Here is a 14588-nt window from a genome sequence, read left to right as displayed (position 1 = left end):
GCCAGCCAGGACCCACACACCGCCCAGGGAGCCCCCACAGGAGTGGATGCTGGCCAGGGGCAGAAGCCAAGACAAGCCAAGCCAAGCCGAGCCGAGCCTTACAGCAACCCGCAAGCACAAGCCCGAGGGCTGATCACCCTGACCACCTAACAGCCTCGGTCCCTCGCACGCCTTCCCCACCACCCCACGTGTCAGAGACGGCGCCTCCCATACCTCCTTCCGCCCCCCCTTCACTCCGCCAGCAACCCCACCCCCCCGGGCAGCCAATGGAAAACCTGTTGCCAGGCAGAGAGCTCATTTGAATAACCCAATCAGGCGCCCACTCATTAGTCCCTCCTAATATGGGGAACTGGGACGCGCACTTCCCCCCCCCGCTTCCCCCTCAACTGCGAGCAGAGCGCGGGAAAAAGCAGCCCCAGCCCTGCTGTCGCCCCGCCCGGCGCCTTCCCGCGCAGCACGCCCAGCGCCCAGGGGCGGGAGCAGACCCAGCCTGGGCCGCCCTTCCAGCAGGAGTGGAAAATTCCAGGCGGGAAGACCGCACGATCCCGGCCAAACCAGTGTCTGGTCGTTACAACACGCCTCCCCCGCGCCTACAGGGGCAGTGGGCAGAGGCTTTTGGCTTCCCCGCGGCCCGGCGCGAAGAGCGGGGTGGGCATTTCGCGCTTCGCGCCCCCGGCGGGCCTCGACGGAGGGGGCGGGAGCTGCAGCGAAACGCCGCTGTCGGCGGCTCCTGCCGAGCGCACATTGTTCCAGCCGCCGCGCTCCTGGCGGCGCGGCCCTCTCCCCTCCCTCCCCAGGTCCCGCCTTCCCTCGTCACCGGGCGGTCTATAAATCCCCTTCTCCCGGCGCCTACCCCCACCCACCGCGGGAGACCCTGGTGCTTTAGACCGCGGAGCGGGAGCCCTGGCTCGCCGGGACTTGGCGCTCCCCTGCTGACCGCTCCCCCCTTTGTACACAGCCCCCCCCCCCGCCCGGGCCTCCCGCCTCTCTCGCTGCCTGCCACTCCGCACGCTTGCCACCGGCCCCTCCGCTAGCAGCGCCAGGATGTCGGAAAAATGCGCCGAGGAGGCGCCGGCTGAGCTGAGCGCTAAGGTGAGACACCCCCGCGTGTCCCCGCCAAAACCTCGCAGCCCGTCCGCTCCCGATAAGGCCGGCGGGAGGGGGGAGGAGGGCACCGGGCCTGCTCGCTTCGCGGCGGCGCTCGGCACGACGGCGGCTGGGGTTTGCCCGGGCCGGTGGGGGGCGCCGTAGGCCGGGGCGCGCTGGGGCCGGCTGGGCTCGTTCGGGTTCCGCTCGACTCGAGCGGAGCGCGTTAGGACGGGAGGCGGCCGAGCCGTTATGAGAACGGCGGTTTAACGCGGCGGGGCCCCGGGGAGGGCGGAGAGTTGTGTGGGCACTTAAGCCACGGTCCCTCGGGTGGTGGCGGGGGGAGGGGGGCCGGAAACGCCTCGATCCTACCGACGAGGTTCTTTAAACTCTCCGGTACTTCTGGTTTCCACGTGTGTGCGGTGTAAAAGTAGCTCCGGCGCGTTTTCGGCGCTTTGTCTTTGTCAGGGCAGGCAGGTTTAATGCCCGACATGTCTTCTCCCTGCTACCCGCGTCTCCGCTAAACCCTCTTTGTTTAGCATCAGCGTCTTGTCTCGCCGCCGATCGCTGGAATGTTTTGTTACGGTTTTGTGTTTGTTTGCCTTTCTAATCATGTATACAGGAAATGAAAGAAAAGAAGGTAAAAGTCGAGGAGAAAACAGTCCTCAAAGAAAAGAAGAAGGAGATAGTAGAGGTGAGAACCTTCTGAGGGACATTCAGAGGGGGGGGGAAAAAAGGTCAAGGAAGGGATTGGAGACAAGGGCAAGTAGGAGTTAGGAGGAATGTGGCACGGGAGATGCGATTCTGCATCCACTGAAGTATCTTGAGGTACTGGAGCAGGTCCAGAGAAGGGCAACAGTGAAGGGTTTGGAGAAGAAGGCTAGTGACGAGCATCTGAGAGAACTGGGATCGTTGAGCCTGGAGATAAGGAGGCTGAGGTGAGGTCTTCTGGCTCTTTACAACTCCCTGAAAGGAGGCTGGAGTGAGGTGGAGATTGGTAATAGGATAAAAAAATGGCCTTAAGTTGCAGCAGGAGAGGTTTATGTTGGCTATCAGAAGAAACTTCTTTACTGAAAGGGTTCTCAGAGACGACAACAGGCTCCCCAAACAGGTGGTTGAATCCTCATCCCCGGAGTGCTTAAAAGATGTACAGATGTGGTGCTGAGGGACATGATTTAGCATCAGGTGTGATGGAGTTAATTAGAGTTGGGCTTGGTCTTTTCCAACCAAAACAATTTTATGATTGTGTAAGGCAAATAAAATAGAAAGGAGGGAGAAGGAACAGTGAGGAAATACACAAGAGATTGATGAAGGTCAGAAGGGACTGGGAAGCAGATGTGTTAAAAGCATAGACCGTCACCAGCCTGTAACCAGAGAGATGTTCTGATAGATGGCAGCAGCTTGGACATAAGCTTGTGGAAATAAGGGTGATTCATAGTGGTATGGAGAGACTGGAAGGGCTGGTTTAGTAAAGAAGGCTTGTTGGGAGGAGGGTTTTAGATGGGATGGTGGGAATTACGGTGCCTGAGTAACAGTGCAGAGGTCACAAGTCACATCTGAGACAGGACCCTGAAGCAGCTGGAGCTATAGAGATAGTTTTTGTATTTGCACATGAAAATGACATCCTGATGTCAGTTTTTCCTGTGGCAAATTTGTTTCATTCAGGATGATGAAAATGGAGCTGAAGAGGCTGAGGAAGACAGTCCTGATGATGTGGATGAAGAAGGTGGTGATGAAGAAGGTAGGAATAGTATATGGAGAGTGGGAGGAATTGGGCTGGTCATGGAGTGGAATTCCTTCTCCAAGTCCTCTGTGAGGTGACATTCTCTTAAATGCTGCTTCAACTAACATGTAATTTTTTTTCTTCCTTGTGCTTAGAAGGAGATGAGAATGGGCAAGAGCAGGATGGTCATGCAGAAAAACGATCTGCAGAGAAGGAAGAGGTGAGCTGGAGTGCAAGAGTAATGACAGGGAGAGGGGTCTAGGTTACCTGCCATGTGCTGATCAAATCCATATGGATGCTGCTGCTGGAGCATCTCAGATTGGCTTTGGGTCTCTGCTTCAGCAGCAGCTAGGTAAACAGATCTGTCGTGGCAAGGGGATAATACAGCTCTGTAGATTCCTTCTGGGGTCCAGGTCCTTCCACTGATGGTCACAGTGCTGAGTGAGAGCAAAGGTGTCTGAGATTGTGCTGGGCCATGAACCCTGAAACCCTTGCAGTTCCTGGGCTTTAGGCCAGAATGGGAGTTGAGAGGGTGGCTGTCAGGCTCTGAAGGGATGTAAACCTGGGCTTCTCTTCCTGAAAGAGACAGCGTGGGTATCCCTGCAGGTGGGACTGTCCCCATCTGAATGGGAACTGTAAACAGAACAGTTGGGTCAGGTACCAGGGTGAAGGAAAGCACAGCAGTAGGCATCTTTTGAAGCATTTCTGTGTCTTGATGTAGTGGCTGATAACAACCTCTTCGTGTCTGTGCCCTATGCAGGATGAAGTGGATCCAAAGAGGCAGAAGACAGAAAATGGATCTTCAGCTTGAGTGACCCCCCCCCCCCACCATCTCTTCTGTTCCGTCCATCTCTCCTTCATTCCAGCCTCTGCTTGCACTGTCCCTTAGTCTCTGGCTTCACACAGTCTCAGATGAGGGAAGATTAGACCTGCTCTCCAACAGGGAAGACAGCATTTGCTTCTCGACTGAAGACTGAGTCCGTCTGTGACAATCCCCAGCTGCAGTTATTCCAGTTCCCCACATCCCTTCAGCTGTGCCCCACTCTTCCCTCAAATTTCCTTGTTTCCTGGGGCCTGGAAGGGCACTGTGCCAGCTCCCTGTACCAGGCCTCTCGTGTGGCCAGCACCTCTCCTGCCCTTTCTGCTCACCCTCTTTTTTTTTTTTTTTCCCTGTTGTTGTTTCTTTTGTTTTTGTCACCAATATAACAGATTCTTGACAGCTTCTGCTCCCCAGACCTGTTGTCAGATACCCTCCTGGAGCTCAGCAGGTTGCAGACACTGATTTCCTAGTGTGCTTTCTAGCCCTGAGCTTCCCCTCGGCTGCTTTTCCACTGAGCCCTGAGAGACAAAAGAATCTTCCAAGCAAATGCTGGTTCTGTTCCACATGGAGACAGAATTTATTTTCAGCTCTGTGGGGTTTTTTTCACATTTCTATGACAGCAAGCTGGCCCTCGTGCATTTTTCAGAAGATAATGGTGTTTGTATGTGTGAATTTTATCTGAACTGCATAGTTCTCGGTTGATTGTTTTCTTCCCCTTTAATTTGGAGGCTTTTTAAAAACAAATCAAGAGGAAACAATTGGGGACCAAACTTTGATTTCCATTCTTTATTCCCTTCAGATTTTCTTGTGGCCATTTTTTATAGATGAAAGGCAGTCCAGCCGCAGCATTTTCTATGGCACAGCCACCACGAGGACCATGGATATAAATATATATATTGTTTGCAACTGGCACTGTAAATAAAAGTGTTTAAAAAGAGTTCAGAGAGCTTGGTGTACGCTCTTGTGCCTGAACACTATGGTTAGGTTTGGGAAGGACCTCCAAAGGTGCATTCAGTCAAGCCTCCCTGCAGTCAACAGGGACATCTTCCACTAGATCAGCTTGCTCACAGACTCGTCCAGCCTGACCTGGAGTATCTCCAGGGATGGGGCCTCAACCATCTCCCCGGGCAACCTCCTGCAGTGTTCCAGCACCCTCATGGTGTAGAACTTGTCCCTAACATCCAATCTAAATCTCCCCTCATTTCAAACCATTGTCCTTCATCCTATTCCTGCAGGCCTCTGCAAACAGTCTCTCTGCAGCCTTCTTGTGGCCCCTTCAGGTACTGGCTGGCCACTACAAGGCCTAGGTGGCAGAAGCCCAGAAAGGGAACCCAAGCTGCAGCTGCTGGACCTGTAAGAGGACTTCTCTCACTGTGCTGTCTTACGGGCTCCCTGCTCTCGCTGCATCAGATGTGACCTGTGCAGTTGCAACTGCAGCAGCAGGGAAGTACTTCAGGAGGCAAGACCTTTGGGTCTCTGTCCTGCCAGCCAGCTAGGAGAGACCTGCCAAGCACTGGCCTTCCTACCTTTGCAGACCTTTAGCTGCTGGTAGTGTTTCCTGCTGGTTTAACTCACACTTTGGCAGTCACTCTGGGAGCTGCAAATGACGCCAACTTTTGTTTGGGCAGCAGTGGCTTTGTGTGTGGCCAACTGCAACAGCAGGTCAGGTACCAGAGTGCAGAGAGGTGCTTGTCTCTGGAGAGATGAAGCACGAGCTGACATCATCAGAGAATCACAGAATCATTGTGGTTGGAAAAGACTCATCCAGTCCAACCATTTTCTATCTCTGGTGCTGAACCATGTTCCTCAGAAACACATCTCTGTCTTTTATACGCCTCCAGGCTCAACCACCTCCCTAGACAGCCTGTTCCAACGTTTGAGAACCCTTTCAGTGAAGAAGTTTCTTCTAATGTCTAACCTATGCCACCCTGGTGCAACTTGAGGCGGTTTCTTCTCATCCTTTCTCCTGCAGGCCTGGCCCCAGGATGCAGAGGGACACAAGATGTAGTGCAAAGGGCACAGCTGCTGCCAAGTCCCTTCCCACCTATCAACATCTCCAGTGGCCCCTGCCTTCCCAGGGCAATCTCACTGCACTGCATGGTGTGGGTGCCCCACTTCACCCAGCACCCATTACATCCTGGCCTGGATTAGCAATGGTATGGCCAGCAGGACCAGGACAGTGATTGCCACCCTGTATTCAGCACTGGGGAGGCCACACTTTGAGGGATGAGTTGTGGGGCCCTCCAAAAAGGATATTGAGGGGCTGGAGCAGGCCCAGAAAAGAACAACAAAGCTGGGGAAGAGTCTGGAGAACAGGTCTGGTGAGGAGCAGCTGAGGGACTGGGGTTGTTAAGCCTGAAGATAAGGAGGCTGAGGGGAGACCTCACTGCTCTCTACAACTCCCTGAAAGGAGGCTGGACTCAGGTGGAGGTTGGCCTCTTCTTCCTAGTAACAAGTGGTAGAAGCAGAGGAAATGGCCTCAAGTTGCACCAGAGGAGGTTTAGGTTGGATGTTAGAACTAACTTCTTGATTGAAAGGATTCATCAAAGACTGGCAGAGGCTGCCCAGGAAGGTGGTTGAACCCCCCATACCTGGAGGTGTTTCAAACAGGCAGAGATGTGGTGCTGAGGGACAGGGTTTAGCACCAGACTTGGCAGAGTTACAGAACCTTTGGGCTTTTCCAACTCAAACAATTCCATGAGACCTAAGCTACACCCACAGAACCAGAAACAATTTCAAGAAATCTGCCTCTTTGTTTAACCTCAGTGACCTGCAGGACCCACTAAGGACCCAAGGTGAGTGCTGCAGACAGTCCAACGGGAAACTGCAGAGTGCCTTCCCTTTCCCTGGCTCTGCAAAGATCCCTGCTGTACCTGGTGGTGTTTCAGCTGACAGGTGACCACAAGAAGAAGCTGCATGCATTCCCAGGATAAGCTGAGGAGGCAGCGTGCTGCACTGCAGTTCAGCCCAGGCCTGCCTGTGTGCTTCACCTGCACCCCTACCTGAAGATGCTCTTTATACCCTGGTCTAATTCCCCTTCCACAGGGGGACCTGTGGTGTGCTGATGTCACCAAGGCAAGAAGAAGGTCCACCTTCAGCAGTGACTCCTCAGAGGCAACAATATGGCTCAGGGGCCTTGTGCACTGTTCTGGGCTCTCTGCTAATTCTCCACTCCTTTCATTTCATTCCTGGGACCATGGGCAGAGTTCCCTCAGTTCTGTGCAGTTTAGAGAGGCAAACACATCTGCCAGTGCAAGGAGCAGAGAGAGCCACCCACCAGGGCTTGGCTGGGTTTGTGACCTCTGACTTCCCAGCAGGGATCACTGGACAGCTAGGACTTGCCCCAGGGTGGCAAGCTCACCTCCTGAAGGTGGAGGGTGGTAAGCCTGCCAGAATAGTGCTGGCGGGATACAAGCTGCTCCTCCTTGGGTGACTCTGCAGGTGCAGCCTGCTGAAGGCTGCTGCTGAGGTGCTGGAATGTGTCCAGAGAAGGGCAACGAAGCTGGTGAAGGGCCTGGAACACAAACCCTATGAGGAGAGCCTGAGGGAGCTGGGGGTGTTTAGCCTGGAGAAGAGGAGGCTCAGGGGGGACCTCATTGCTGTCTACAACTACCTGAAGGGAGGCTGCAGCCAGGTGGGGTTGGTCTCTTCTGCCAGGCAACCAGCAACAGAACAAGGGGGCACAGTCTCAAGTTGAGCTGGGGAGGTCTAGGAGGAAGTTGTTGGCAGAGAGAGTGATTTGCATTGGAATGGGCTGCCCAGGGAGGTGGTGGAGTTGCCATTCCTGGAGGTGTTGAAGCAAAGCCTGGCTGAGGCACTTAGTGCCATGGTCTGGTTGACTGGCTAGGGCTGGGTGCTAGGTTGGACTGGATGAGCTTGGAGGTCTCTTCCAACCTGGTTGATTCTATGAATAAGAGGACAGCTCTGGCTGCAGTGGTGAGCTGCTGAGGGCAAGCATGAGAGGAGGCAGCTGAACTCCACATCCATTAAATGAATCTTCTGGCTAAGCAAAGCAACTTGACCTAGCTTTGAAGTCAGCTTTGCTGCAACCAAGGGAGTTGTGATAGAGATCTTCAGAGGTCCCATCCCATCTCCTGCTCTCTCTGTTATGGAAAGTCTGATCTGAGTCTGAAGCCACAGACACAAATGTTCTTTGCATCTTAAAGCTGTCACCATGTTTCCCCCTTAGGCAAATGATCCACTTTGCTCAGCCTCTTTGGGCTTTCACAACAGCTTTAGGCCAAAAACTGAAACAAGTCCAGCTTAATGAACACCACAGTGGGGGCACAACTGTGACACCTCCTTCAGAGATGGAAAAAGTGAGACCTCCAGGCACTGCTGCTCTGGGAGGAAAAACCCTTCTTGCTCCAGGAAAGTCTGATCACACTGCCCCATCAGCTTTCAAAAAACAGTGAAGCTGAGTTAGTGAAGCAGTCTGGTGGAGAAGGGCTTGGGAGTGTCAGCTGGTGACAAACTCACCAGGAGCCAGCAATGGTCACTGGCAGCCCAGAAGGCAGCTGTGTGCTGGGCTGCATCCAAAGCAGGGAGAGCAGCAGCACAGGGAGGGGATTCTGCCCCTCTGCTCTGCTGAGACCCCACCTGCAGCACTGCCTCCAGTTCTGGTGTCCCCAGCATAACAGAGACATGGAGCTGCTGGAGTGGGTCCAAAGGAATCTACCAAGATGATCAGAGGGCTGAAGAGCCTCCCCTGTGGGGACAGGCTGTTCAATCTGGAGAAGAGAAGGCTCTTAGGGAGACCTTAGAGCAGCCTTCCAGTACCTGAAGGGGGCTACAAGAAAGCTGGGGAGGGACTTTTGACAAGGGCTTGGAGTGACAGGATGAGAGGGAATGGATTGAAGCTTGAAAAGGGCAAATTGGGACTGGAGATTAGGAAGAAATTCTTGACAATGAGGGTAGTGAGACACTGGCACAGGTTGCCCAGGGAGGCTGTGAATGCCCCTTCCTGAAGGTGTTCAAGGCCAGGCTGGATGGAGGTTTCTTGCAGAGCAAGTCCACAAGGCTTTTTCTGTGTGTCTTGAAAAGAGCCCACAAGCACTTTTAGGCAAGCCCTTCTCCAGTCAGGGCTGTGAGCAGGGGCAAAGCCTGGAGAAATCTGAAGAGACAGCACTTCATTGACATGATGGTGATCAGCTCACTTGGCTTCCTCTTTCATGCAGAGAGTTCCATATCCTAGGGCACACCAAGAGGATGCCATCGTTTTTCATGGCAACAGCCTGCAGGTGAAATGGCCACCACAAGAGTTCCTCCCACGTCAGAACCTTGCTGTGAAAACCATACACATCTTTTACAGACAGATTTGGGGGTTCATTTTGAGCCACCAGTCATCTTTATGTCCCTCTGCTGGAGCACAGAATCTGCCCCTATTTCACAGCTTCTCCTCATGGGGAGAAGACATCAAAGGTAGATTGTGAATGTAAGAGTGCAAAAAGAGTTGTGAATAGTTGTGCTGGTGGTCTCCAGCCCAGAGCTCTGCTATGGCCAGCACAAAATCCCTAAGGGAAGGCACTGAAAGTTGGAACATCAGAGCTGCACCAGGGGAGGTTTAAGCTGAATGTGAGAAGAAACTTCTTGACTGAAAGGGTTCTCCAAGACTGGCACAGGCTGCCTGGGGACGTGGTTGGATCCCCATGCTTGGAGGTGTTTAAAAGAAGCAGAGATGTGGTGCTGAGGGACATGGTTGAGAAGGAGACTTGGTAGAGATACAGAGTGGTTGGACTTCAAGGCCTTTTCTTACCATTCTGCTCTATACAGATGCTTCTTGCAAACAGAAGTCCAGGACATCCTGACCTGGTGTTCAGACCAGCATACTGCAAAGGCAGTGAGGAATTCATCCTCCATGCCTGTTTGGACTCATTTACAGTTCTAGGTTCACCAACATCCCCCAGCAACAATTTGTGACATGTGAAAGGAATTTTCTTTTGCTTGCAGTGAAATTGCTGCCTGAGCTCACCACTGTTTCCCTCAGATTAGGTAAAATAGATCAAACCCCTCAAGTTCTGTGTACTTGGAAGGAAGATCTCCAGGTCTCAAGTCCAGGCTTTGTACACTCTTAAAGTCTTTTCCATTTTTCCTCACCTTTTGTCAAATCATGGAACCATTCCAGAGCCCTGTGCTGTAAGCAGAGGTGACATCATCTCTGCATGCTTTGAGATCCCATGTACCCAGCACAGAATCACAGAATGGTTTCAGTTGGAAGGGGCCTCCAAAGATCGTCCAGTCCAACCCCCTGCAGTCAGCAGAGACATCCTGCACTAGAGCAGCTTGCTCACAGCCTTGGCCAGCCTGACATTGAATATCTCCAGGGATAGGGCCTCAGCTACCTCCCTGGGCAACCTGTTGCAGTGTTGCAGCACCCTCATGGTGCGGAACTTGTTCCTAACATCCAATCTAAATCTCTTCTCAAACCATTGTCCCTCATCCTGTCACTGCAGGCCACACTTAATATTGTTGTCCTTCTTGGCCATGAGGGCACATTGTTGACTCATGGTGAATTTGTAATCCACCAGCAGTTTCAGGTCCTTCTCCACAAAGCTGCTTCCCAGCAGGTCAGCCTCTCACCTGTTCTGGTCCATTGTTCCTCCTCAGGTGCAGGACCCTACACTTGCCCTTATTGAACTTCATAAGGTTCCTCTCTGCCCAGCTCCCAGCCTGTCCAGGTCTGGCTGAATGCCAGCACAGTTTCCCAGTCAGTGCCAGAAGTCTCACAGTGAATCCCAGTCTGACCTCTGGAAACTCTGCTTCTTGTCCAGGTGCCTGTCAGCTGCCAACCTGCTCAGCAGCTTTTGCTCCTTCTGCAGCCCCTGCCAGACCTCCCCTGCTGTCTGCCCAGGTGTGGCCACTTTCTGCTGGCGGCCTCCTGGCACGAAGTTCTTCCTTATCTCTTCCTGGTGAGTAACCTCTTGTTGCTCACTGTGTTTGCTCTGGCTCTGGGCACACAGCAGTCAGGATGCTTGACACGAGGCCCTTTTCCACCTCAGGAGCACCCAGACCAGCTGATTCCAAGTTGCACAGCTGAGAGCTCAGTCCTCAAATCACACTGTGGTTTCCCAGGCCAGTTAAAGCCTGTAAATAAACTGCAGAGCACCTCAAAGATCCAGCATAAAGCAGAAGACTATGAGTAGCTTCAAACTTGAAGCTGCAAGGACCAAAACATCTAAGCAGAGCCACTCAGACGAAAACATCACATCACAGGGGTTTGGAAATGCAGCGGAACATTCCTTCAGCAGAACTCACTCCACGGTGCTGCAGAAGAGGCTTTTCTATTCCTGTTTGCCTTGGTGAGGGTGGCTTGCACCTCTAAGCCACAGCAAGAGAGACACGAGAAGCAATGGCTTACAGCTGTGCGCATGGTGACTGCTGCGGGTAAGGCTGGAGCCTGCTGAAGCCACCTAGTGCCTAACATGGACAAGGGAGCACCTGGAGAGCTGTGCTCCTGCATCTCCACCCTGGGACACTCTTGTCATAACCAGCTGCTCATTGCCCATGGCTCAGATGTTCTGTTGGCCCCTCTCACCCAGGGCACTCACGCAGATGGCCCTGAGAAGCTCTCTCCATGATGCTTTTGCTCTGGTCACCATAACCTCTGCAGCGGGTCCTGTTCTGGGAGATGACGAAAATGCCACCCAAGGGAGTCAGCATTTAAAATGGGTCAGCAGAAAGGAACGTCACAGGTGTCTGGTGCTGAGTAAAACAGTGCCTCCAGAGCCTTCATTTCTCAACATGCTCACTCAGCATGACAACTCCTTGGCACCAAGCACCCCTTGACACCTCCCTGGGCTCCCCATCCGTTCCTCGTGCTCACCCCCCAGGAAGCAGCAGCAGGATGGGGATGCAGCTCTCTCCATTGCTGATTCTTAGAAGGAAGAAGCATTTCCTAGAGCATGTTAGGGGTGGTTTGGGGGACTAGAGAGGGTCTCAGGGTGCTGAGACTAATCATGCTGAGCAGGTCAGGGTGGAGGGGGAGAGGAGCAATCTTGATGTGTGCCCTGGGTGAAGGCAGGGGAGGGTGAGCAGATGATGCCAGGCTGCAGAGCTGTACGTGTCTCCCCACCACACTTCTATCTCTCTTCTTGCCTTCACCCACACACTCACACCATTCCCACACTGCTGACTCAGGGGAAAGAGAAGTTGATGTTTTCTGCTTGGACTGGGCACCACAAGCTATTTTTCTTGAACGGGAGGAAAAAACATCTGTCAACTGTCACAATTTTGCCACATGTCCTCTTCTCTCTTCCCCTCTTGTATGATCCTGTGTAGCAGAGAGGGCCTGAAGAACCATTACAAAGCAGTCCCCTGGGAACATCGAGGTGCAGAAGGCTTCCATCAGGTTCCTGTCCCACTCCTCAGGAGGCTGAAAAAGCCAGATGTGATAGAAGAGACAGGAGCTGCCACCACAACAGGGAGCTGCTGAAGCAAGGCACACCACTTGCTCTCTTTTATCCTTCACCACCCAGCTGAGGAAGACTAGAGAGTGAGCAAGGGTCCTTCTGTGATGAGGAAGCAGCCTACTTTCCCTCACCCTGCAGGAAAAGCCCCACCTCAGCCCTCAAGGGATGAGCTGCTGAGGGGATTGGGTGTCTGACACCTGTTAATGAAGGGCTCATTAAACGCAAAAGAGTCAGAGCCAGTGGGTTGCTGGAAAGTGTGAGCCACAACCGTGGGGGTTCCCTGAGGCAAAAGGGCCCCAGGGAGAGGCACAGAGATGGAAATGTATCGCCCTGTGCAAAGCTGGGCAGCTGACACAGAGCTAGGACAAGTCCCCTCAGCACATGAGCTCAGAGAAGGTTTTCCTAGCACAGCTGGAGGAGGAGGAGGAAGCCTTCCTTGCACCCCTCACATTGCTGCAGTATGCAGACCCTCTCCTCGAAGCTGGTTGCTTTTCCTCTTCAGAACACCTCCACTTTGTCCCATATTGCCCCTGGACTCTGGATTGATGGGTCACAAGTGCTCTGCTTGGAGCTCACCACAGACCCTTTCCCTATGCTGCCTGTGGACTGGTCTAGGAGTCTTGAGAGCAGCCTGGAGGAACAGGGGGCTACAAGAAAGGAGGAACAGGGGGCTACAAGAAAGCTGGGGAGGGACTTTTTACAAGGGCTTGTAGTGTAGTAGGATGAGAGGGAATGGCTTTGAGCTGCAAGAGGTGAGAGTTAGACTGGAGACTAGGAAGAAATTCCTTCCAGTGAGGAAGAAATTCTTTCCAGTGAGACACTGGAAAAGGTTGCCTAGGGAGGTTGTGGATGCCCCCTCCCTGGAGGTGTTTAAAGACAGGCTGGATGACGTCTTGAGCAACCTGGGCTGGTGGGATGTATCCCTGCCTATGGCAGGGGGTTGGAGCTGGATGATCTTCACTGTCTCTTCCAACCTAAACCATTCTATGAGCCTCTGATTCTAAATTTCTCTAATTACAGCAGTAATCCCAGTTGTCTATTCTCAAAGCTTCAGAGTGGTTGCTGCAGCTCAGTCCTCACCACTGGCAACTGCAAAGGCTCTTCCAAATGTAGATGCAGGCTGTGACTGTCGCATCTGACTGCTGGAGTGCAACCAGGCCTGCAGCAGAACTGGGCTGTTTGTGTCAGACCTACAATCATGGCAAAATTGTGTTATTATTTGTGCATCTGACTGCTTCCTTTTGAAGAGAACCAAGTGCACGGCCTCACCAAGGGCAAGTCCTTCCCGACCAACCTGGTGGCTTTCTGCCATGGTCTAACCACTTCAGTGGACAAGGGAAGCCCAACAGATGTCACTCAGTTGGACTTTTGTAAAGTGCTTGATGCAGCCCCCCCAGCATCCTTCTCTCTAGGCTGCAGAGATAGGGATTGGATGGGTGGGCTGTGCAGTGGATAAGGGACTGGTTGGACGATCACATCCAGTGGTCAGCAGCTCAATGTCCAGATGGAGATGGGTGACAAGTGGTGTCCCTCAGTGTTCTGTACTGGGACCAGTGCTGTTCAATGTCTTCATCGATACAGACGGAGGGATCAAGGCACCCTCAACAAGTTGGAAGATGACACCAAGCTGAGTGGTGTGGTTGACAAGAATGAAGGATGGGATGGGTGCCATGCAGAGAGACCTGGACAGGCTGGAGTGGTGGGCTGAGGAGAACCTCATGAGCTTCAATAAGGCAAAGTGCAAGGTCCTGGACCTGGGTCAGGGCAGGAGGTGTCCCTGCTGAGTGCAGGGGGTTTGGACGAAACAGCCTCTGAGGGTCCCTTCCAACCCAACCCAACCTGTGAAACCGAACTGGAGCTACAGCAGACCTGGGCTCTTAGCGCGTCTGGTGTCGGACCTGCGGCACCCCCCCACTGCCCCCTGCCAAGAGATAAACCCAGCTGCCCCCAGCCCCTCTCTGCCCTGAAGACTCAGCTCTGAGGACGCAAGGGGATTCATCTTTGACTGCCTTTACCCCCACTTCACACAAGAGCTCTCAAAAGCCCTGAAACAATTAGAAAGAAGCCGTGAGAGGCGGAAAGATCAAACCAAACGAGGTAAGAGATGAAAGACAGAGCTGGAGGCAGGGCGCTTTCTGGGAAGTGGCTTCTACACTTTTTCCACCCTCTCTGTAGAAGTGAAACTTGTCAGAAAAACAACAGCAACCCAAAGAATTTCCACTGGAGCTGCTCGGAGCAGTGCCTCTGCTCTGTCCCTCCTCTCTTTCGCTGCCTGCAGCTCGGCCTTCGCGTGCCTCACACTCAGACCGGGCACTTGGTGGTGACGCTGGGAGGAAATCAGCTACCTGCCTGCAATATAAGGGTGTCTAGGGCAAGGCTTTGACCAGAGAGCAGAGGCAGCATGAGCTGCACTGGCAGCTGACCCTCCTTGGTTCCCACAAGCATCTTCTTTGCCCATGCCTGGTTTTTGTTGATCTCTGCAAGCTTCGGACCTGACCAAGCACAGGTTGGAGTGGGAAGACACAGCCTGTTGCCTCTCCTGGATGCCACT

At 53.3% G+C, this 14588-nt stretch overlaps 1 protein-coding gene across 1 annotated transcript; it reads left to right on the top strand.

Annotated features, from left to right (window-relative positions):
• Positions 1 to 707: 707 nt before the first annotated feature.
• PTMS (parathymosin) lies at positions 708 to 4566 on the top strand. Its single transcript, XM_064155868.1, has 5 exons — positions 708 to 1092; positions 1709 to 1780; positions 2752 to 2827; positions 2965 to 3029; positions 3570 to 4566. Exons 1-5 carry the CDS (start codon positions 1045 to 1047, stop codon positions 3618 to 3620), a joined length of 312 nt encoding a protein of 103 aa, XP_064011938.1. The 5' UTR covers positions 708 to 1044; the 3' UTR covers positions 3621 to 4566.
• The last annotated feature ends 10022 nt before the right edge of the window (positions 4567 to 14588 follow it).

The sequence above is a fragment of the Pogoniulus pusillus genome, chromosome 15 (assembly GCF_015220805.1).
Source record: "Pogoniulus pusillus isolate bPogPus1 chromosome 15, bPogPus1.pri, whole genome shotgun sequence".
In the NCBI taxonomy this organism is placed as follows: Eukaryota; Metazoa; Chordata; class Aves; order Piciformes; family Lybiidae; genus Pogoniulus; species Pogoniulus pusillus.
Note: the sequence above shows the minus strand (reverse complement) of the source record. Positions and strands in the feature narration are given on the sequence as shown.

What these genes read in the sequence shown, in the direction of transcription:
- PTMS (XM_064155868.1), top strand. Translation starts at nt 1,045, where the DNA reads ATGTCGGAAAAATGCGCCGAGGAGGCGCCGGCTGAGCTGAGCGCTAAG. An exon ending in AGAAGGTGGTGATGAAGAAG is followed by an intron (nt 2,828 to 2,964) that starts GTAGGAATAGTA and finishes CCTTGTGCTTAG; the next exon opens with AAGGAGATGAGAATGGGCAA. An exon ending in GATCTGCAGAGAAGGAAGAG is followed by an intron (nt 3,030 to 3,569) that starts GTGAGCTGGAGT and finishes TGCCCTATGCAG; the next exon opens with GATGAAGTGGATCCAAAGAG.